Source organism: Archocentrus centrarchus, chromosome 3 (assembly GCF_007364275.1).
Source record: "Archocentrus centrarchus isolate MPI-CPG fArcCen1 chromosome 3, fArcCen1, whole genome shotgun sequence".
Taxonomy (NCBI): domain Eukaryota; kingdom Metazoa; phylum Chordata; class Actinopteri; order Cichliformes; family Cichlidae; genus Archocentrus; species Archocentrus centrarchus.
In genome coordinates, this window is record NC_044348.1 from 13,158,226 (window position 1) to 13,183,214 (window position 24,989).

Below are 24,989 nucleotides of genomic sequence, written 5' to 3' on the forward strand. Positions count from 1 at the left end.
AACAGGTCAAATAATACAGTAGCATGGGCATGTACTAGCAGATTTACTGCAAAAGCATAAAATCACTGTAAGTCATGGCTTACTGGGAGACAGGCAAAAAAAATTGTGTATGAAGTATCATACATATATATATATATAATATATATATATATGATATAGTTATACAGGTTTTTTTTTTTTTGGTCTTTTTTTTAGATACAACACTTAATCTTTTAATATTCTCTGCCATAAATATCCACATTGTCTACAAATATCTTTAAATATCTACTTTTAATTGGTTCCTAATATATTGTAAATCTTTGGCTTTATATTTATATTTTGCTTTCCTCTTTAAATATAATTCTAAGTTGAATTCTTTAATTAATAATGAATATTTATTAGTATCTCCATAGTGTCGTGGTCAACACATTTGTCTGACAAAGATCCCTGGTTTGAGACCAGGAGAAAACACCAGCTAAGGTACTCCCATTCCCAGTTCCAAGCCTGGGGAGTCTTTGGACTGGGAATGTGAACGATTGCATCAGGAAGGGCATCTGCCATAAAATCTGCCAAATCAAACATGTGGATCCATCAGCTGTGGTGACACCCTTGAGAAAGGAAGCAACTGAAAGTAACAATGAATAATTATTAATAAACTTTTATAAAGATCCCATCAAACAACTGTTAGACATCTTCCCCTGTTCTGAAAAAGCACGTTTGTATGAGTACCCAAACACTGAACAACAGTTAAGTTAAGCTGGACAGACACATAAGTATTTACATCTGTTGATAGCAGATATACTGGGGCTTGTGATTGTTTCCAGCAGCTGTAGACCACAGAGCCAAGCCGGCGTCAGCTTAGCCTCCTCTCCCTGTGCCTGGCTCTTTTACTGTGGCCAGGAAGCCAGGAATCTAAGAAGAAACTCTGGAAAAATTTCACTTCGAGAAGCCCATAAGAGCTAGAAGAGTCTGAGCAGTGAATTCAGTAGGAACATATAGCCAGAGACGTTGTAAAAGAGGGGCATGGCATTCAGAGGGTCCTGACTTGAAAAGATGGTGGTAGATGTAAAACATCTAGGGGGGGAAGCTTTTTAAAAACTCATTTTGGGGTAAAGTCAGTAAACGTGTGCAGTTTTTATCAGATTCTATGTCCCGGTGACCACTGAAATTAAAGTTAATTTAAATCATGCTTCAAAGAAGTGCCCAGAGGTGTTTCAGTGTGGCAGCCGAGTTGGGACTTGCTTCTAGGACTTTGGTATTGCACTTATGCATTATGTCTTTGTTGACCTATGTCTAATTTTAGCTTTGTGTAAAGTAGACAATTAAAGTGCAGTGCTGTTGCTTTGCTCTGATAAAGACATTTGCTTACCCCAGTGTTTTGTCATTTTCACAGGATAAGGTGTTGTCAAACAAGACTCCCAAATTGGATCGCAATGATGGGGGCAAAGAGATGAAAGAAAAGGCCTCTAAAAGGAAGCTGCCCTTCACTGCTGGAGCAAATGGAGACCAGAAAGATTCCGACTCAGGTAAGACAGCATTGCCGCGTGTTTACACTCTTGTTTTGGCATCTCCACCTCCATGTGACTTTGAAGTGGGAATTAAAGAGGACGGGGAGTCAGGAAGTAGTTAGCTGTGCAGTGTAAACCGGGTTTGAGCTTTTGTGAAATGAAACTTTGAATTAGCTGTGTGTTTGAGAATCAAGGATTTTGTACCTACAAACATAGTCTAAAAGGAGAGGAAGACCACACAAAATCATGATCCAATTAAGTGGGGATTTGGGCAACATACAAGCCTGACCAGGCCTGAGTTTGGTAAGGCTCCAACTGTTTTCTTTTAATTAGGGAGAGAAGGACTAGTCCTCACGCTTGTTTGACTTTGGGCTTTAAAGGTTCAGGATTTAGTTTGTTGATAATGGTCCAGCTTAGAGGCTTTGGTAACAGTCTTCATCATCAGCACTGGCTAAATTGGTTTATGTTTAGTGTTTACACTGGCAAAAAAATAAATCTTCCCACTCGGTACACATAAGAAAAGCTACAAATATGATGTAACAGATGACTGTTAGGGCAAGATTGGACAAGTATTTTGTGTGTGATCACTTCATAACTTAAATATATTAAATGCTTGATTGAGAGGTTCTAATATGTCTTAAATCTTTGCACTGTGTATGTGGGATTTTGTGTGTACTTCACATATATTTAAGTTGCAAGGTTATTTAATGTGCTGTTTATTCAATCCATTTATCCATTGGCTTTTTTTTTTTTTTTTAGATATTTTTTTTTTAGATCAACCCCAACCCCCTTTCCAATCAGGGAAGGTGAGAAACCTAATGTTGAGAACAGTAGCCGGAGAGTCTTTTAGTATGCTAATAGCTTTACGCAGACTATGTTGTCTTCCAGCTCCTTGCCTCTCTTTATCTATGAACTGAGCCATATCATTTTAGTTGCTAAGATTCTAAGCTATTTTGTGTGAGCAGAAGCTAGCCTGGTAGTATACGGGGCCAGTAAAGTGTGTGTGCTGTTAAGCTGGTCTTACACCTGCATTCCTTTACTGCATTTCGTTGGCCTGTACTTGTACTAAGCAATGAATAAAGTTGAATCCATCTATCCATCTATCCATCTATCTATCTATCTATCTATCTATCCATCTATCCATCTATCCATCTATCCATCTAGCTATCTATCTATCTATCTCATGAAGATTGAGATGTCTTTGCATATGTGTGGTTTTATAGTCTATGGCCTTTCACGTTCTGATCATGCTGGGGCTGTTTTTAGTTTCTCTGCAAAATTTTACATCTCATAGCCCCCACCCTTCTAATCCCTGCCCCACTTCCAATGCTCAATTTGTCTGGCTTGCGCTGGTGTAAGGTAACTAGCCATTTGTATCACCCAATTGATAGAGGACTTTTAAGACTAATCAGTATTTGGTGATTTAAAAATCAGATAATCTGGTATATCATCCGATATGTTTTTTTTTTTTTGTTTGTTTTTTGGACACACAAAACATAAATGGATTCAATCCCATTCAATTTTATTTATATAGCGCCAAATCACAACAGTTGCCTCAAGGCGCATTATATTCTAAGGTAAAGACCCGACAATAATTAAAAAGAAAATCCAACAGTCAAAACAGCCCCCTGTGAGCAAGCATTTGGCAACAGTGTGAAGGAAAAACTCCCTTTTAACAGGAAGAAACCTCCAGCATAAGGGGCAGCCATCTGCCTTGACCGGTTGGGACTGACAGGAGAGACAGGACAAAAGACATGCTGTGGAAGAGATTTCCCTAACATTTGCTATTTGTATTTGTTTTGTTATTAACACGCCAATACAGTTTCAATACAAGGAAATTGCAGAGTCCCCCCCTGGTGGACTAACTGTGGAAACAGTGTCGTTTTACTGTTTTCCTTTTCGTTCAGATGGCAACGTTTCAAAAACGATCTTCGTTTACGCTGAAAAGCAAGACACTGAAAACGCTGTAGTTCCCATTGCCAAGCCCCAAGTTGGCGGTGTGGATATAGGAGACACAACCACAGTGCGTATGTGCCAGTACCCCCATTTTCAAAAAGTAGCATTTTCACCCGTTTAGACAGAAATGGAGACCAGAGTGTTTTGAAAACGCTCCACACTGGAACTCGTTTTCAAAAAGTATAATTTTCACGCCGTTCTCGTGTAAACGGGATGCCGAAATTCATCAAAACTAAACATGCTCGTGACCCTAGGTTTAGTGATCATACCCACTAAACATAGGGGTCTGTCTGTGTGTTTTTGTGCTGCCGCTGCACCTTCCCCCTTGTACTAACCCTAGTTCACACAGAGCTCTCTTGTAAATTGTAAATAGGATAACTGCATCATAATGAATGTACTAATCTTAAAGCAAATGATAAAGTTGCTGAGATTAAATGTTGCTTATGTGCATGTTATTGCTTTTTAGGCTATTTTCCAACATAGTTGTGTTTTAATGCGACAGCATGCAGTCCAGGCTTGTGGCATGTAGACGGTGAAACAAAAATGGATCTAGCTCTAGAAGTCAGCAGGGCCTGTCTATGCATTCCAGTGACATCCGATTAGAAAGGAGTGCATTTCTGAAAGAGGCTTGTTATTCTGGCCTCTGTTAGCTTATAGTAAAATATTGTATAATCTTCACACGTGATTTCTGCTGTGTGCCACAGGAATCAGGCAAGGACATTGTCTGAAGCTGTCCTACTCTTACTGGGAAATGGGTGGAAATGGTTTTGGTGAGGATGCAGCCTGGGTAAAGTGTGGATGAGTCAGGACACGCAATGCTGGCATTCTCACTGTGATTTCATCTGACAGTTTGGGATGTGCATGACTGCTTGCTCGTCAACAATTGCAATTGTTGTTTAAACTATTAAATCATGTTCTGCACCTTAGAAACATCAAGGGTTTTCAGTTTTGCTTTGATTTTTGTGTGTGGCAGCAGAAAAGGGTAATAGGTAGATAGGAAAACAAATTGTTTCTTCCTGCTGTTCCTCTTTTAACTGGCAAACAGTTCACATCTTAGATTGCTTAATTTCTGCTGTTGTAGTCAACTTCTGTAGAGCCCATCATGTAACCTTACACAAGTAGTTGACTCTTTTGTGTCTGTACTACCAGTTACTCTCTGCAGCTACTGGCAGTTGGTTGCCATATGCGAAAAAGTGGATTTTATTCTACTGGTTTTATTTTTGATTTATCGCAAGGAGAACACCACCAATTTTTTGACATGATTCAGAGCCAAGAGTAGAAAAACATTGCTTGAAACAGAGCGATTAGAGCAGTTTGTAGCCTGAGCTTTTGGCACATGGGGATTACTTGTACATGCGCTGATCTTATTATTTGAAACTTTGGACACATTTCATATAATTTATGACTGAAAATAGAAATACAGCTTTGTGAAGTATAACCATTATGTATTGGTGTTATAGTGAATATTACTATTCAGAATAAATATATTATTCAGTATGCATATGTTGTACATTCCACTATGAAACATATTTTGGAAAGTTTTGTTTTGGAGTTTGAATATGGCCATATTTCCTGGACAGAGAAATTTTGCTCGCTTGCTGTTGGCATCATTTAAATCAGTTGTTCTGTTTGCATCTTTGTACTTTCACTTCACCTTATCTTGTTCAAACTGAGTCATTTTGATCTCTTTGTCAAACTTCTAGGATATTAATTAGGATAGTTGCCATGTCTTAGACTCTTGGTCTAATGATGGTGGTTTTCAAAAACAGATAGTGGTGCGCAGATAATCAGTGCACACATGTATTCCCCCCAGTTGGTTTTAACACACAGATTATCTTCCCAGAGCCACGACATTTGTGAGTAAAACCAAAAGACAAAAGGTACACTCAGTGACTGCATCTGATTAACGGACAAACAGAGCATCCTGCACCCCATACTGTGTTCTTTCTGTACATTTCTGAGTTTCTCTTGCTCACTGCAGATTATTGAGAAAACATCCTGTTGGCCACTTCCTGCCTCTTCTCCCTTAGGTTCCTGTTTGTGTGACTTTTTGAGTCCTTAAGCAGAACATTGCTCCATGCTCAAGTGCTGTGTTAAGACCTGGTCAAGCTGGTTGGAGCAGTTCTTCTTGTCATGTCATCTGTTGGCTAACTGAACCAGACCGTCTTTGTTTTGGCGTTAACTCGCACTCTCGTATTGTCTGTCTACTGTATCAGAATCGACCCCATTATATCCTGACGTTCATGTTTGATCTGGTTCCCTACCCCTGGCTCAGGTGGGGTGACAGTCCCTACCTAGCTTGCCTTCCTTTTTTAAATTCTACTCCTCTTTTATCATGTTAGTCAAGTGTAAAGCAGTAAGGAGAGTAAGGTTTCAACCCTGTCTGTAAGCTGAGAAATATCATTTTACTGGGACACATGAAAGCCCTGCAGTTTTCCCTAAATAGGCATCCAGCAGACAGACACACTGTGTTAATTTCTTTAATTCAGTAATCCACATGTACTATGTTAATTTGATTTGTGTGGTAATACTTTAACGCAGTGACGTTTTTATCAAGCTTTTCTCAAACGTTTTGATGCGGATCTTTCCTTAAATTCCCACGATGATTAACCAAACAAAAGTCTTGTGAAAGCAAAGTCTCATCCCCATCCTTCATGAACTTAGGGAGCAGATTTTGTATGCAGACGTGACTCATATTCTTCACAATATTCATTGTTGTGTAGCTGCTGTATCTTTAATAGTTTTCCCTTTAACACAGTGATCACACCTCCTCCAATTGCCTCATTAGATTATAATTATGCAATTGGGGAATTATAAAAAAGTTCTTCTTTCCTATTTAGAGTGGTCGCCTGGAGTCTGATCCATATCACAGGACAGTTTTGTGCCACTGATGATGAATCTTGTATTACAGACTTTATGCTTGCATGTTTAGCAGCATTTCTCTTTAAGTGCAACTGGATAATGACTGCCTTCCTGCTTCTCAGTCTTGTAAACATAGCCTGGAAAAGCTAGCTTAGCACTTTCTCTGTTCTGCTGCTGAAAAAAACATGTTTGGGCTGTTTCTGTGGTCCCTGCTGTTAAAGGCTTAGCAGAAGGAATGTGTCTAAATGGCAAATGCTTTAGGGAACGTGAGACTGTATCAAAGAGGGGTGGAGGGTACATTAGATGTAAGTATTCACAGATGTTAGTGAAAGTTCATCAGCTCTGTACTTGCGAGTGGAAAAATATTTTCCTGGAAAGTCTTTAGACACCGGAAGCCTGAGCTGCCATGCTTCCTTCTTGCCTTATTTACTTGTGTTCGTGGCCTAGAGCGGTGCAGCCAGTCTTGGATTGAGAGAAGTCCCGCGGAAATCGGGCTCAGACACATCGACTGGTCCAAAGGGCCTCTGTGTATGCACATCTGAATTTGCTCTTTCCATCTCTCTGTGCTGGGGGTCTTTATTGTTGCTAGCATTTGCTGCGGGGGTTGATTCCCCTCGGTAATGAAGCGCTGAAGCCATGTGTAGCTTTACCCTCTGTATGGGTCATCAGATGGTATGTTGCCACTGAAAATAATTGCTGGGTGTGTCTTTGTGGAGCAGCTGCTTTTGTCCAGTAGCACCGTGTCTCCAGTAATCCTGGCAGGCAGGCAGGCATGCGGTGACCTTGGCAAGGCCATGTTGAATTGAAATGTACACCAGCTATTTCGTAATAACTATGGTTCTGCCAAGTCACACCCTCTTTCCTTTTTTCACAATTATGGCTGATTGGCTTGGAGACAGACAGACATAAACACGCTGCCTGTTGGCCCCTCCCTTCTTTAAGGGCAGCTGGGTAATAACACAAAAGTCGTCCACTGCTGCCAACAAAGCTCTCACGTACAAGGCTGCATATACAGATTGCAGTATACAGGCGTGTGTGGGGTTTTTTTTGTTTTGTTTGTGTGCGTGTGTGTTTTACAGAAGTCTACTTAAATAATACTCATGTTGAAGTAGCAGAGAGTTTGCTGTGGAAATTCAAAAAGAGGGCAAAATGTGTGTAATAGGGAGAAAACTATTGGTTATTTATAAAATGAATGCTTTTTGCTTTTGTCTTTGGGTTTAACAAAGTAAGTAGTTTCAGGGCACTGCTTCTGAAGTGCTTTTGATGTTGTTATTGCTCATTTGGTGGCTGAAAGATTGCTGCTGGAGCATAGAAATGCCTCCCTGTGGGAAGAACACAGTAGCTTCTATCTCTCTATGTAAATCTCTGTTCACACATAGCACTGCAGCCCTGAACTTTCCTCAGCATTATCTGGCAACTAGTCATGACCAGTTGAGCCCATATGAGAGTAGAGAATGTAATTTTTATTTTTTATTTTTACTTTTTTTGTGAGTTCACAGAGAGCGAGTGGGCATCGTGTGCTGCCTCCTGCTTTCTCTAAACAGGTTCCACCTCTTGCCAAAACCAAGCAGGGTATTTCCAGTTAGTCCATGTGACACAGGACAACTTCAGATAATACCCAGATCTGACTCTCTTGGCGTTGCCTGGAATTCATATGTGAAAGCAGCTGTATCACACACACAGGACACTTAATTGATTGATACCAACAATAAAGAGGCTGTTTGGTCTCAGTGCTGAACTGCACGCTACTAGTTATTTATTGTTTTATAATAATCTGTCTTTAAGACACATTTTAAATTAGTCTGAACACTGTGATATCTTTAGTGGTTTTTCACAAAGGCAAAAGAGTCACTGGTATAGGAAAATACAGATGAGAGAAATTTGCAACAATAAACGTCTTCTACTCTTATAATATTAATAACACTCCTGTTGCTCTCCCCACATGGATCCACATGGATCAGCAGATTAGATTTGTTTGTGTGTGAATGAATGAATGAATGAACATGCAGCTTCGTGCACACATGCAGTCCAGTGAAATTAACCTTGCTCCTCTCCTCTCTTGTTACAGAGAAACCAGGTCCAGAGCGGAAGCGCATTAAAAAAGAGCCCACCAACACCCGGAAGGCGAGCTTGCCGTTTGGAATGGGGATGCCAGGGATCCGGGCCGGGTACCCCCTCTCCGAGCGGCAGCAGGTGGCCTTGCTCATGCAAATGACAGCTGAGGAGTCCGTCAACAGTCCAGGTGCGTGTTTATCATTTAGGCCACGTCTTCTGTGGACAGACAGCCGACAAGGAAAAAAGGATCGGAGGGAGCTTTAAATGTAGACTGCATGCATGGCAAAGCAATGGTAGGTGGGCTGTAGGCAGGGAGGTGAAGCATAGGGTTGATTGTTTTTTGTGAATTTTTCTGCTCAATACAGATCAGTCAACATGTTGCCCGCCCCCCGACCAGTACAAGCTAATCCACATTATTTCACATTGTAGCAGCAATATAAAGTTGTGCTGTCAGTGATAGAGCCAGATGACAATAGACATCAAAATGCAAAAAGCCTGAAAGCATTTAGTTATTTGATATCCTTTCTGTTGTTAGATGATGATGTTTTAAATCTACTACCTTCCCATGTCTGCAAAAATTGTTCATTTTTTTGATATACAGTAATTTGGCTGGAAGTTTTATCAGACCTGTAAAATATAATTATTGTTACAAGTTTGTAATTTTTCTTCTTATAGTTTAGATTCGAGACTGAATTAGGTTGATCCAACGTATAGCTGCTTTTATTTGTATGTTAATTTCTTTGCTGCATCCTGTAGGCATGGACGAGTGTATTAGGCGAGTGTATTTCAAATATCATTTGGCACAATAGCTGTACAAACTCAATAATGTAAATGTGATTAAGGATTGGGTTTAATCTTGTTAATGTGATGAAATAAGCTCAAGTAAAGTAGGTCCAGTAAGTGTGCTGTTTATTGCTAGAGTTTGATTGCCCCCTTCTGGCTGTAAGCAGTCATAGTACCTTGTTATTCATAGTAGAAGTAGTAAACAAAACAAAAACAGAGTAAATTCTCCTCAAAAAAGTGTAACAGACCTCTGTGGTGCTAAAGTAAAATATCCTTCTCTTACCTACAGACACAACACCAAAGCATCAGTCACAGTCCAGTCTGGGTCAGAAGGGAACGCCAAACTCTGCATCTAAAACCAAAGACAAAGTGAATAAACGAAACGAGAGAGGAGAGACTCGACTGCACAGAGCAGCAATCCGTGGAGAGGTACGCCGCATCAAGGAGCTCATCAGTGAGGGAGCTGATGTGAATGTAAAAGACTTTGCAGGTAAGGGGCTCTTTGTTTATGCTCTTATTTGCTTTATGCGTGCAGCAATATGTACTATTCATTCATTTGTAATTTACAGTTCTCTGACTGTAACTCTTCTTGTGTTCAGGCTGGACTGCGTTGCATGAAGCATGCAACAGGGGGTATTATGATGTGGCGAAGCAGCTGCTGGCAGCCGGGGCAGAGGTCAACACCAAGGGACTGGATGATGACACCCCTCTACACGATGCATCGAATAATGGACATTTCAAGGTAGAAACAAATCCAGCAAAGGCTTCTCATGTCAGTGTTTTAACAGTAAAGAACAAAATAGCATTTCAAAATTCAGATTCAGAAGGCTGACTATCATAGATCTCTGAAAATGAAGATATTGGTGGCAGTGGTCGGTATATGATTTCAAACAGTAACACCATTTTTAAAAAAATGTATTTTATTGGGAAAAAAATGAATTGAGCTGTTTTCATACATGCACTGGATTCCTGAACATTTCCAGTGGAGGGTCACATGAGTACAGAAATGTGGGGTCAGACATAGCGTGTCTTGAAGGAGTGCACAGTGATGTCTGATTTCACCAGTTTGTGAGATTTCTGAGTTAGTTATTGGTCATCATGTCTCCTGCCTCCTGCGCATTCTACTCAGGCATCACCTTCACCTAAACCAGAGAATTTCTGGCTGCCACTGTTTTTCTCAAGCTGCTGGTAGACTTTTCTCAGCTTCAATTTGGGATTGTAAAAGAAGCTTAACACTTTTTAGATGCAAATAACTGTGTTATCCTGTTAAATTAATGTTGTCTATTACACTGTTACTGACGGGCAGGACTAATGGCATTTGTTGCTACATCAGTGAAAACTTAACAGATGCCTAATGTGGCTATTGGATGAAGGTATTTTTGGTTGCTCCTTTATTTTCACAGGGGTTACCGCAGCGGATGGATCCACATGTTTGATTTGGCAAAGATTTTATGCCAGATGCACTTTCTGACGCAACCCTCCCAATTATATGGGTTTGGGACTGGCACTAGGAGTCCACTAGTTTAAGAGTCCACTAACTTGTGCCTTCCTGAGGTTGTGTTTGTGGCTATTGGGTAATTGCTTTAAGGTGTGCACCAGCCAGGTTAATATTTATAGCTGTTCAGTACTTCAGCGCTGTTGAAACAGGAGCTTTACTCTCAAAGTTTTGTTTAGTGTTGTAAATGTCATCTGCTTCCTGATGTTCACCGCGTGCCTGCCTGTCTGCAGCAGTTCTGTGTGAAGCTGTGTGTCAGCTGAAGGCAAAGATGGCATTGTTTGTATCAATACTGTTGCAAATGAGTATCCAGTTCAATAGTAAGTTTTAGTGTCAGTTAGTATCTGAATCTTTTTGACAACCCTGCTGAGAGCACGTCTGTAGGGGACTGTCTCCTGCTTTGTGCTACATGGCAGAAAGGACATGTTAGAATTTGTCCCAGCCTGATTCCGCTGCCATTGTCCGTTCATGTGTGAAAGCAGTTTCAGATGCATCATACTTTCTCACCTCTGCACAGCTTTTGGCATTTTACTCAAATTGGCTGAACGGACCCCACATCACCCAGTGTGCTGTCAGTAGTGTGGAAGTGTGTGAGTAGAGCGGTTCTGCCCATTCAGTTTAAAGTCCCAGTCTAGTTTCATCTGTCATTAATGACATTCTGAACCTTTTGATATTGTGTGGATATAACCAAATAACTTTAAAGTTAAGTCGTAGATTAATTTTGTGTCCTTTGTCCTCTTAAGTCTGAATCATTTGAGACGTTGCTAATATTACCCCTTAAATAGCAAATTAATTAAACAATTTTATTTTATCCTTTTCAGGTGGTAAAGCTACTTTTACGATATGGAGGGGACCCACGTCAAAGCAACAGGAGAGGTGAAACCCCACTGAAGGTCGCCAACTCTCCAACTATGCTGAATCTGTTGCTGGGGAAAGGCACTTACACCTCAAGTGAAGAAAGTTCATCAGGTATGTCATTTTAAATCTTAAATCTTTTGAGTCTCCTGATTACACAACTGTTAGCAAAGCTATTAATATAAATGTGGTTGTAATTGGGAAATTAATTGTGTGCTATTTGTGCTTTTTATGCTATACAGAGTCTTCAGAGGAGGAAGATGCTCCCTCATTTGCCCCGTCCAGCTCTGTCGATGGCAATAACACAGACTCAGATGTTGAGAAGGGCCCGAAGTTAAAAGGGAAAACCGCAGACCCTCCTAAATCTGCCGTCACACCTGTCAAAGATGAATACGAATTTGATGAGGATGACGAGGAGGAACGCGTCCCTCCCGTGGACGATAAACACCTCTTGAAAAAAGACTTCCGCAAGGACTCAGTAAGCAAGACCAACAGCTTCGTCTCTATACCCAAGATGGAGGTTAAAACCTATTCCAAAAGCAACTCGCTCACACCAAAGAAAACTGGCAGGCGGATCATCTCTGACAGTAACAGTTCAGACGAGGATGATAGGACGTTGTGTTTCACGCCAGCGCCTACGCCACGGCAACAAGCCCAGCAAACAAATACTAAGACTAGAGACTCTGGCAGCATGAGCTCTAAACAACAAAAAGACAAGAATAAAGTCAAAAAGAAGCGAAAGAAGGAGAGTAAAAATAATGTCAGTAAAGAAGTCAGGTTTGGTAAAGTCAACGACAAATTCTGTACGTCTGACTCTGATTGCGGGGATTTGGAGAGTGAGGATGACAAGGGCTCAAATAGCATAAAAGACTCTTCTTCAACAAACCTGAAAGACTCCCCAGGCTTTAATGCTTCCTCTTCCTCTTCCCATGGAAACTTGAACTCTCAGAAACAGACACCATCATTAGCAGAACAGCATCCAAAGCAGTGGAGGACAGATAACTGGAAGACCGTGTCATCTCCTACGTGGTCAGACGTCAGTTCCCTCTCTGATTCGGTCAGAACGAGACTGTCCAGTGAGTCTGAATACTCTTCTGCGGATTCCAGTGTGGAGTCAATAAAACAAGTTAAGAGGAAAGTGCAGGAGAACAAAAAGAAGAATAATAATGTGCACAGTAACACCGTGGAAAAGAAAAACTCAGAGCTCTATAAAAATACAGAGAGTGCCGTCTCAAAAACTGATGTGGATGGCAAAGTGCTGAAAAAGCATAAAGTGAAGCATAAGCACAAAAATAAGGAAAAGGACAAAGCTCCCAGTCTGGTGCTTAATCAAGATATGAATGAGAAATTTGTCAAGAGCTATTCTTTTGATTTTGATGATTCAAGGCAGAAATCCCTAATTGTTGAGTCAGAATCACCAGCTGAGAGCAAAGTCAAATTATCCAAACACGAAAAAGACCATTCAAAAAAGGAGGACAGGCTTTCAAAAACAAAGTCTGAGGATAAGGATTGGTCCTCGGGAAAAGACCTGCACAGAACAACAAAAGAGGAGAAAAACAAGAAAACAAAGGACTCCACCAAGGACAAGATGAATAAGGAGGAGAGGGAAAAGCCTGTAAAATCTGACAAGGAGCGAAACGTCAAAGAGAAGGAGAAACCTAAGGAAGATAAACAAAAGGCTCACAAAGAGGAGAAAAAGAAAAAGTCCAAGGAGAAGTCCTTCTCAAAGGCAGACAGGAAAAGTGAGCAGAAAGAGGAAAAACATCTAAAGGTGGACAAAGAGAAAAACGCCAAGGAGGACAAAGAGAAATGTAAAAAGGACAAAGCACAGAAAGAGGAGCCTGAGTATGAAGGCTATGACGTTAACAATCGTTTCCTCAGCTTGGAGGACACAAAACTCAGTGCCTCTGATGACCACCATGACAGATGGGGCTCGGAGATGTCCTCCGATTCCTCCCTCTATGGCGATGACAGCTGGGATGCTCCTGTCAAAGAGTATAAGGAATACAAAACCAACCATTCTGTTAAACTTATTGTTGAGACTGTTAAGGAGGAGACGAGGAGGAAAGAAAACAAAGTCAAGGACAAGAAATCAGATCATAATGAGAAAAGATCAGAAAAGGAAGCTACTTCTAAGAAAAAAGAGAAAGACCCCTCAGAAAAGACAAATGAAAAGAAGAAAGATTGGTCAGAGAAACAAAAATTTAACTCCAGCCACTCAGTGGACAAAGAAAAAAAGCGGAAGGAGTCCACAGATACAGTCAAGGACAAAAAAGACAAGGATTCTCTGGACAGCACTCGAGACCGTAAAGACTCGTATGAGTTCATGAAAGAGAGAAAGGATATCAAAATCAAGCAAGAATCAATAAGAGACGAATATGGCAATGATACTTTCTTCAAAGACATTGATGCTGTCAGTAAATCGTGTGATATCAGAGAAAGGAACCACTCTGGGAAGGAGAAGGAAAAGAAGGGTGAGGGAATGGAGAAACGAGAAAAGACAAAAGCTGACAAGCATAAAGAGAAAACAAAAGACAGAGGAGCTGATCAGGAGAAGGACAAGAGCGATAAAAGCTCCACAGAAAAAACTGTCAAGGAAAAAGATGCCGACCGGAGTACCAAAGACAAGAAGGAGGGAGCCAAAGACAAACATAAAGACTCTCATGGAAAAGACAAAGATCGAAAGATGTCTTCAGAACAGACAAAGGACAAGAAAGAGAAGGCCTCGCAAGACAAACATTCTGATAGGGAGAAAGATTTCTTGGAGGTAAAGAAAGAGGAAAGAAAAACGGAGAAGATCCGGGAGAAAACGTGGTACAAAATAGCCGACATATTCACCGATGAAAGCGATGATGACGAGGACAGCTACAACAGTGGCGTTGTACTCGTGTCCGACTCCATCAGAAAGGACTCCACACCCGATCAAGATGAGCTGGATCACTTCCTTTCAGAAAAAATTAGAAAACCTTCTGCAGATGGTAAACATAACACAGAAAAGACAAAGGACAAAGAGCACAAAGATAAGAAAAAGGATAAGGCCACATTTGACACAGTCAAAGAGAGGAAAGGCTCCCAGGAGAAACACAACAAAGACAAGAAGGACCCGGTAGACGCAAAACATAAGGAGAGGAAAGACAGGGTGTCAGTGGACTCGAACCAAGAAAAGAAAAATAAGCAGAAGCTGTTGGACAAAAGGGACACGAGTGAGGAAAAAACAAAGAGCAAATATAAAGACAAGCAGGACCATTCCAAGGAGAGAAAGCCCTCAAAAGGAAGTGGGGAGAATGAGAAATCCCTCTTAGAAAAACTGGAGGAGGAAGCTATGAATGACTACAAGGATGACTCCAATGACAAGAACAGTGAAATTTCCTCCGATAGTTTCACTGACAGAGGTCACGAGCCGGTCCTCACTAGTTACTATGATTCTATCGGCCTGCCTGATATGCCTGAGGACAGGAGAGACTCCCTGTCCATATCCACACCACAGGATAAGTTCAGAGAGAAAGAGAGGCATCGGCACTCTTCTTCGTCTTCATCCAAGAAAAGCCATGACAAGGAGAAAGAAAAGGCGAAAAAAGACAAAGGAGACAAACGTGACAAAACGGAGGAAATCAGAGAGTCCTACAGTCGCAGAGAGAGCCTACCTTTTGAGAAAGAGCCCATGCCTCTAGAGGCAGATCCTTACACATTCCCATATGGAGGTAAAGGAGATGGTGAAGATGACTTTGATAAAACATTAGAATTTGAAAAAGAGATGTCCAAAAAGGACAAGGACAAAGCAAGCGGTGTCATAAGTGACAGGATGAAAGACAAAAAGAAAAAGGAAAAGCATAAAGAAAAAATTAAGGAAGAGAAAAATAAATGTATTGATGGCTTTGGGTCATTTAAACACTCCAAAGAGGATGTGAAGGCAGGGTTGAAAGACAGCCCACAGGTCACTGTTCTGAAGGACAGGTCAAAGGAAGACAGTCCTAAATTTGATATGAAGAAAGACAGAAATCGGGATACACTAGACAAAGACAACAGACTGGACCACAATAAATCTAAGGCTAAAGATGAAAATGAAAAGCTCTCTCAGCCCAAAGACACTGCGCGGAAAGATAATCGACCGCGTGAAAAACTGTTGGTGGATGGTGACTCTCAGATGACAAGTTTTGGTCAGATGTTGAGCCAGAAAGACCAGGAGAATGAGGAGCGTCTCAAGAAATACAGAGAAAAAATGAAGCAGATGGAGAAGCTAAGACCTAAATCTGGGGACCCAAAACTGAAAGACAAAACCAAGTCTACAGAGGAAGTACGGAAAAGCCGCAGTGAGCTATCATCAAAGAAATCCAGCAGCCTGGAGTCTGGTCTTAAAGAGAAGAAGCTGAAGGATGTGGGTCTCCCAGCCCAAATGATGTCTCCAGGCAGGAAATTCCAGCCTACTGATAGTCAGAACTCAAAGGACTGGCTCACTGGCCACCAAATGAAGGAGAATCTCCCTGCTTCTCCCAGGCCAGATCAAAACAGGCCAACTGGTGTTCCCACACCTACACCTGTCATTTCATGCCCCAGCTTTGAGGACGTAATGCAGACTCCACGTACTCCATCTTGTAGTGCAGAGGATTACCCTGATATTATGCTGGATCCGCTGGACTGTCAGAACTCATCAGCAATGACTATGTCAATGAATGCCTGCTCCCCATCCTTCTTTGAAAGGTATTTTAATACTCAAACATACTAAATGGATTAATGTTATTGTTTCATTGTTTTGTGCAGTGGCTCAATGTTTTTTCTATCTCCTTGTCCACTAGCAGGTACTCTAACTCCCAGACGTTTCCGGAGGGCACGTGTCCAACCCCTGCGAAGAACCTCCAGCTCCCCCTTGTCAGTCGTTCTGCATCATCTGATGTCCGCAGGCCTCTAGAGGATGAGTTCAAGGCCGAGGCGAACAAGTTTCTTCGACAGCAGAATGATCCAGGGGCTGAATTTGATCCAACATCTTCCTGCCAACCTCTTGAGGATAAATCGGCAACTCTGGACAGGTTGGAGTGTCTGTCTCCGTATTTCCCTCAAATAAGGATGCTGTCGCCTCGGCGGGAGCCATCTCATCCAACACCAGATGTGGCCGCACCAACTCTTGCTGCCAGTGAGGGTAATGAACATCTTCCTGAAAATGTGTACAACAATTTCTTGCCCAAACCGTCAACACCTGTTCACAGGCCAGACCCCCAGGAACCATGCTTTGACATTGCCGCACCACCAACTCCAGCTCCAGCTGCTTTGCCACCCCTGGACATTGATGACATCTCCGAGCCCCACCACAGCGAGCCTAATCTGGTCGTCTCAAATCTTCCATCTGTCAATGAAGAACAAGAACATGAAGATGACGAGGAAGAGGAGGAGGAAGAGGAGGAGGAAGAAGGTGATATGGATGAGAGAGTTGATGGAGAGCACTGTGCAGTGGAAGAGCCAGAACAAACAAGGGAACCATGCTCCTTTTCCCCTCAAGTTGAAGACCCCTTGAGAAAGAGCTGGCCCGCAGAGTCTCCAGATCGGCATGAGCCAGAGGTCCACCAATTTTCTCCCCCAATCACTGCACCCAACCATGGAGAGAACTGTTTTGATCACAACATGGGTTGGAACCCTGATATGGACATCAAATCTCCCCACAGGACATATGGGGAAATAGAGGCTGCTGTCTCCAAAATAACCAGCCCTTACTCCCATTCTGACAATGACATGCAGCCCTTGCCTGAACATCCATCTGTCACTTCCCCTTATGCTACCTGGAACAGGTGGCACAAAGAAGACCCTGATGACTTTGATGAGCAGAAGGAGGCCGTGGCTGACATCCCCTCTCCAGAGAGGCCAGACACGGCTATGGATGAGGACCCCAACTATTTGACCACCTCTTCTTCCTCCAATAGACTGGAGTCCTTCTTTCAGGACTGCAGCAAGCCGAGCATAGAGGATGAACACCAGATGGACACAGACTCTACATGTGTAGAACCAGACAGCAGACAGCGCACACACAGCTTCACTGCTACCACTGAAGCTCACATGGCTGCAGCTGTGGGGCCCGAGCCCGTGGTTCCCTGGGCAGATCCATTCTCGGCTGATGATGACGAACTGGGACCATTCTCTTTGCCTGACCTTCCACTGCCCGACAAGTCAGAAGAAGCTGAGTCTCGAGAACCTGAACTGGCTGACCACAATAAGACTGTGGTGACCCACATTAGACACACCATTACAGACAGAGAGGATTCGGACATCATGGAGGTAGACCTGTCAAGCCTAGCAAAGACCTCGCACTCTGCTGGAGAGTTAGGTATTGGGGAATCTGCTCGACAGGACTTTGTCGTGCCATCGCCACATGCCCCTTTCCAGCAGGAGTTGGACCCTGAGCCTCAAAGCGTGCCCATCAACTGCTCGCTGGCTCTTAACCAACAACAGGGCAGCATTTTGGAAAGAAAGTTACCTTATGGGGGCTCAGATGAGTCGGATCCCAATATGCTGTATTCATCAGTGAAATCAGATGCCAGTCAGCAACCTCACATACAGATCCATTCTCACCATGAGTCGTTGCATATAACCCTGGACTCAGCGTCTGCTGTCAAGTCAGACACGAGACAGGAGGAGATGCCTGAGGCTGTAGCAGAGTCTGTGTCTTGCAGTCCTCTTCCTCAGATACCAGAGGCACTCACCCTCTCCAACACAGTGGAGCCACAAGACACTCAGGACACTTCCAAGGAAACATCGGTGACCTTGTCCACTGTGTCCATCCCTGTAGATGTTCCAAAGAAGGTGGATGAGATCCCGCAAAGGATGACCCGATATCGCGCCAAGAACAATCCCGCTGCTGCTGCTGCTGTTGTCCCTCCTACCTCCAGCGTAATAACCTCGTCTACCACTGCCACCCCAGTGACGACCAGTCCGGTGGTGTGCATTAACCCAGTTCCTACTAGAACCCCAACACCCACCTCGGCATCTTCCTTTACAGCTCTGAAGAAAGAAAAAGACTCTGGGCTTAGTGTGCCCTCTGCCACATCTAATTCAACCCCAGCAGTGTCTGTGACAACTCCTGCATCAGTAGTTCTCAACAGGACGACAAAAGGTCGCCCTCTTCCTGTTGACGAAGAGGAATCTCAAACCCAGCACCCGCGGAAGAGAAAGTTTCCACGCTCTGCTGGGCAGCAAGTCCAGGTTCAGCTGGTAAACACAGCCATGCAGCAGACCAGGGAAATGATTCAGCAGACTTTAGCTGTAGTAGTCAATGCCATCAAGCTGGATGACATTGAGCCCTACCACAGCGACCGTTCCAACCCGTACTTTGAGTATCTGCAGATTAGGAAGAAGATTGAGGAAAAGAGGAAGATTCTGTGCTACATCACGCCTCAGGCCCCACAGTGTTACGCTGAATATGTGACCTACACCGGCTCCTACCTGCTCGATGGCAAGCCTCTCAGCAAGCTTCACATCCCTGTGGTAAGTTATGGTTTCTTTGCACTCTCCTCTTATGACAACAAAAATAATCTTATCCTACCATAGAAATTTAATAATACTGTGTTTTTCTCACCAGATTGCCCCACCTCCATCACTGTCAGAACCTCTGAAGGAGCTCTTTAGGCAGCAAGAGGCAGTGAGGGGGAAGCTCAGGTTGCAGCACAGCATAGAACGAGTAAGACAATGTCTGGACGTTTGGTATTTTCTTTTTTTTTTTTTGTTTTTTTTTAACAAGTCTCATTTATACTTCAGGATCATTCTGTCCTAAATTCACTCATTCCTCACTCCTTCCCTGCTTTTTATACGTTCAGCGGCACACATGTGCTCTGAATGCTAGGAGCACTTCTTTGATAAAAGATCAAAGCCTTTCTTAAATTGAAATGCAAGTAGAATCTGCATAGTTCCCATGCCTCGGTGAAGCCCGAGTGAAATGTTTCATATCTCTGACTTTATTGACAGCCATTTGTGTGATGCTTGTATAGCAGCTTTGTTGATCATCCCCAGCTGGTCTTTCTGATCTTTCCTTTCACATCTTCAATGTTTTTTTTTCTTTCTCTGTTGTGCTTACTGTTCACAGGAGAAGCTGATTGTTTCATGTGAACAGGAGGTTTTAAGAGTCCACTGCAGGGCAGCCAGGACAATAGCCAATCAGGCCGTGCCGTTCAGTGCCTGCACCATGCTGTTAGACTCTGAAGTATACAATATGCCATCAGAGAGCCAGGTGGGAAATGTATCGTATCTAAAACCATCAGTCAAATATTACTATGTCCATTACTTAATACGCATTCTCAATTTTTCTGCATTCTCAGGGTGATGAGAACAAATCTGTGCGAGATCGCTTCAATGCACGTCAGTTCATTTCCTGGATCCAGGACGTGGATGATAAATACGACCGCATGAAGGTAAATACTGGCACTCTGTAATGGTTTAGTTTAGTTTTTTCTATAGTAGATTCCTTGGCTGATACAGCTGTGTAACAGCAATTTTACCGACATACAGTCCCAGGTCTGATCTCTTTTTAGTTTATTTTGTTGGCATTCCCCCGTCTTTGTTAGTGAAACGATAAACAGCTGTTTTCTTTGATAGTAGCACAAAATTTATGTGAAATACAGCCACTCTTATCAGCCACTGACATCGCTTAATCTTGTCTCTATATTACAGATCTACAGGTGCATCCCTAAATTTTTCATATAAACGTATGAATACCATCACGCGTGTGTGCATACTAAGTAGATTCATGCTTTGCTTTTCCTCCCCAGACATGTCTGCTGATGCGGCAGCAGCACGAGGCAGCAGCTCTCAACGCAGTGCAAAGGATGGAGTGGCAGTTGAAAGTCCAAGAGCTGGACCCAGCAGGGCACAAATCCCTGTGTGTCAACGAAGTGCCGTCCTTCTACGTGCCAATGGTCGACGTCAACGATGACTTTGTCCTGCTGCCTGCGTGACATACCGTTTCCCACAGAGAGAAAACCTAGTCTCATTCACTTCTTCTCAAAGAGACTTCGTTGAACAGAACGAATGGAAAGGGCTAGCAAGTTTGAGAGAGGACTGTAGACAGGAAAAAAATTATTCTCTGAAAGAGTAAAGATGGAAAAACTTGCTCTTGATTCCCTTCCGTGAAGAAGGAAAAATCTTTTTAATGGGGGAAAAAGAAAATACACAACTTGCACTTTCATCCTCAAAGTTTTTATGATTTTGTTTGATCAGAGAATGAGAAGCAGAAACAGTTTTTGCTTTGAGGCTCTGGTATTGAGACACACCTCCTCGGTGCTCAGTTATGGTGAGATGTGGGACAGAGATCTATTTTCTGCATTCGTTTTTGGTCCCTGCTTCAGTACCCACCACCACCACCACCACCACTGGGAGGACGAACCAGAGAAGAGCTCTCCCAACAGAGTGGTGCCTTCCCTGAGGGAGGACTGAGGAGAAGCTTCCCCTTTTGACACAAGACTCCACGTGGGCCAGGAGAGCCCAGCGATGACACAGAGGCAGCCAGCGGGGCCGGAGTGAATTGTGTGGATCTTAAACTGATCCGGGAAGTTAGAACCAGCCACTTTTGGGGCTACGAGACCGTATACCTAGAGGACGCCCTCTCTGTTCGTACTGCACCGGGCCTAGCTAAACAGTAGTTAAACAAAGCCTGCAGCAGGTTGGAACACAGCAAGAGGGGTCACGATGTGTGTGCGCATCAGGGCCCAGTGTCTGAGAGGAAGAGACCGACGGTGCAGCCTCTCAGCCTGGCTTAACAAAAGAGGACATGAACGGATCTCTGAGGACAGACCGGAGTGTTCCTCGGCGATCCTGCTCGGTCCACCACAAACACATCAGACCGCCATGGACTGCAAAAACAAACAAACAAAAAAAAAAAACAACAAAAAAAAAAAACACACAACAGGACAACCAGAAGAAACAAACATTACGAATGTTGAGATTTCAAAGAGACTATTTGAGAAATTGTGGTTTTGGCAGGAGGAGAGAAATATTGTTTTTGTCTATTTCTTTACTTGGGCATTTCATTGTTTCTGAGGAAGTGACTTGAAACACTACAGAGCCAATATTAGTTTAATGGAAAAAAACAAAAAACAAAAGAAAACTGAAAAAAAGTTGTATTCCGTAAATTATGTACAGTTTTTATATTCGTTAACCAATGTATTCTTGCTGCCTTCTAGATAATTTATTTTGCCACACATTACTGCACAGTTGTAAATAACCTATGTACTGTAATATCACTCAGTTAAGTGTAAAGAAAAAAAAAATCATAAAATAAATAAAAATTATCTTTTTATGTACAGTTCACTTTTGGGCAGCACTTTCCCCCTTCATATCCATGGGCCAAAATGTGTACACGATTCTGTCAGTATTTGAAAGACTCCAGTGCACAGTTATATAATCCCATCTCTAGACCCAGTCCGGGGTTAGGCAGGGCAACTCACCTGAACGTGAGTCACCGCAACACAAACAGCTGACAGAGAATACTTCTGGATTCAAACGGGCCCCCTCCCCCCGCCACGGGCCGACAACCATACAGCCCCTCAGATGTAGCAGAATAGTTGTTGAGGATTTATTTAAAGAGTAGACAGAGGATTATTATTCATTGCTTTACTACACAATTATATCTGAAAAATTTCAAACCAAGAAAATGCCTTTTTCAGTGAAAAAAAAAATGTACTCATTGTTGGGCAAAGTCACACAGAAATATATAAATATATATATATACATATATATATACAGGGGTGGGATGAAAGAGATGTCATTCACAGGCTAAACCATATGAGTGTAGAATTGTTTGAAATTATTTTTTCCTTGTTTTTAATTTAAAACAAAATTGGAAATCTTTTTTTTTTTTTGTTTTTTGTTTGTTTTGTTTTTTTTAAATCATCGCAAAACGTCGCCGTTTAAAAACCAACAAGACACGGGTCTTTCAGCGCTTCATTATTCGTCCTGTTCTCCCACTGTGTCTGATTTCACACTGAGATGACTGAGGAGTTGTAACAGCCGCAGAGAGGTTTCATTCCACACTGTCAGCCTGTATGTATGCCCCTTTGTCCAGTACTGGTGAGCAGCTTATTTTCATGGTGCTGTTACAACTTTAACTCACTGGGTGGTGCCAGTGTTAGAAGACTCTCTTGATTTGCCTCAGCAGACCTGAGGCCTTCTGCTTAAATGGGGTGTTTTTAAATATATTTAAATTTTATAACCGCTGATAGAGATGTTACTTTGCGTTATAGGACTCCAGGACAAAAAAAAAAACGCCTGGATCGGTTTGTTGGTTAAAATCGCAAGAACAGGCTCAACAACCGTGCAGCTCAAGTCACGTCATCCCCCTTATTTTTATTTGTGGTTAATCTACAAGGGGCTGGGCTAGTGTTGTCAGGGATTTTAAATGTTAGGTTACACTTCCTGTTATTTTTCAGTTGCGTGGTGTCTTGTGTCAGGCCCAAGGAGAAAGGTTACCAGACTCAAATCTTCTCAGAACGAACCAAAAAGTGAACAGATGTTAACGCAAACAGTGGAGGGGGGAAGAAATAGTTTGATGCTGAATAGACTGATTTTTATTATTATTTTTTTTTAATTGTTTAAAAATCCCATTGAACTGTTGATTTGTGATGACTCGTATTGGTTCTCTGTTTTTAGTGGGGATTTGAAAAGCTTTCCCGACCTGCCACGTGAGCGGCCCCCCCGTCTGTGTGTGAGAGCTGCTCACGTATCCTAATGGCAATATTCTGATCCGAAACTTTTAAGTTATTTACACACTGTCAGTCAGCATAGCTGTGTATGGTATGTCTAGTCAAGTGCAATGGTTGTTGCTATTACACTGTGCAGACAAGGTGGCTAGATGTATTGTCCTGGGTAATTTTTTTTTTTTTTAAACAAAAAGCCAGAATTTTTGGTTTTTAAAACTCTGTAATGTTTTTATTTTACTGTTGGTTTCTTACAGTTTTTGGGGACAAGGGGTTAAGGGTGTCTTTAGTTCAAGAATCCCTGTGTGTTTTTTAGCAAAAGTGTGTGTAGCTTTGAATGTTGTTGTGTTTATCTTGAGGGGGGTGGGGGTGGGGGTGGGCGGGGGGTTCTGTTCTGTATTAAAACCAGTGGCATGTCAATCACAGTGCTTATCGAGCAGAATGTATACTGTTACAGCACCCTGACCGACACCCTCTCACTATTGTTTACAACACATCAAGAGCGTTACCGTTTTATGTGTCACCTTTCTTTAAAACGAAAAAGAGGGGCAGAAAAGGTTTTAAAGCCCTGCCTTTGGTTCTACTTCTGCCATCGCTCATTTGTTTAAAACCCACAAAGGCTTGAAATGGTGATGGTCGACACAACCGACAGGCGATTTCTCACCCCCCACCCCCATCCCCCCAAGCCCAGTTTGTGGTCCCCCGCTGCACAGAGCAATAGACCAAACACATCCATTCACTTTGATCATCCACCGTGAATATTCAGCTAAGTTACAGACACACACATCAGATGCACAGTAGAGCACTTGGCCGTGGTGATACGGATGCTAGCCTGACACCACCTCAGTCAGCAACATATTACCTCTACTCGACTCACATTCACTCATAATGTTTGTTATTAGGTTAGTTGTGTTTTCTTACTGGACATAAATATACATAATTTAGTTTCATTATGTAGAATCACGATTTCAAGCCTTTTTTTCCTAGTTTTTTTTTTTTTTTTAATTCAAACCCAGACTGTAGCTGTTTCTTTGCTTTTTTTTCTTGTTTTTTTAGAATGGAAAATGACTAATAAAAAAACATGGAGAACTACTCTTTTAAATGGTGAGAAATAACCTATTTATTATCTTTTTTTTTTTTTTTCTGACACCTGTGGTATGTTTTGAGTTGAAGTTGGTCTCCGCTGTGTAAATTTTCCTCCTTGTAATGTGTGAAAGAGACATACTGTACATAGCTCTGTAAATAAAACCTCCCAGGACGTTTTGCACCCTCCTCTTTGTACTAGTCTGAAAAATTTGCGTAGAATGTGGGGTTCTAACAGCAACGGGCCGCGTTGCTCGCTGCAGGTGATTATGATGTAACAATGTAACATTTTTTTTTTTTTTTTAATTTGTACAATGTAGTTTATTTGTGTACATATTGTTGGAGCAGCTAAAGGGGGGAGGGGTGGTTCATGATGGGGTTGTTGATGCTATCGTCAGTGCTGTAACAGAAATCCAGTACTTTCACCTCTAGCTGTTGTTGATTTCCTGCAAAAAAAAAAAAAACAAACAAAAAAAAGACAAAAAAATAAAAATTAACGTGGACAAAAAAGACAAAAAAATGAATAAAAATGAGAGAAACTGAAAATGAGTATGGGGGGCAGGGAGACTAAAACTGAAAAGTAAAAATTCTAAATTGTTATTTTCTACAGTTGCATGTACAGAGAGCGCGAGAACTGCTGTTGTTCCTCAGAGATTATGTTCGTTAATAAAATTTTGAAATATTACCAGTCGTTCTCTGCTTCTTTGGTTTCCTGTTTGCATCAAGCTGCCACCGAGATCCTCTCAT

At 42.2% G+C, this 24,989-nt stretch overlaps 1 protein-coding gene across 1 annotated transcript in view; it reads left to right on the forward strand.

The window, feature by feature from the left end:
- Window positions 1-24,706, forward strand: part of ankrd11 (ankyrin repeat domain 11) — a 113,262-nt gene extending 88,556 nt beyond the window's left edge. Inside the window, exons 4-14 of the mRNA XM_030719082.1 lie at window positions 1,373-1,505; window positions 8,374-8,547; window positions 9,433-9,633; window positions 9,743-9,885; window positions 11,460-11,607; window positions 11,736-16,191; window positions 16,287-18,960; window positions 19,055-19,153; window positions 19,556-19,699; window positions 19,788-19,880; window positions 20,238-24,706. Of these exons, the coding sequence (XP_030574942.1) occupies window positions 1,373-1,505; window positions 8,374-8,547; window positions 9,433-9,633; window positions 9,743-9,885; window positions 11,460-11,607; window positions 11,736-16,191; window positions 16,287-18,960; window positions 19,055-19,153; window positions 19,556-19,699; window positions 19,788-19,880; window positions 20,238-20,423 (8,451 nt within the window). The 3' untranslated portion in view covers window positions 20,424-24,706. The remainder of the gene's footprint in view (window positions 1-1,372; window positions 1,506-8,373; window positions 8,548-9,432; window positions 9,634-9,742; window positions 9,886-11,459; window positions 11,608-11,735; window positions 16,192-16,286; window positions 18,961-19,054; window positions 19,154-19,555; window positions 19,700-19,787; window positions 19,881-20,237) is intronic.
- Window positions 24,707-24,989: the final 283 nt, after the last annotated feature.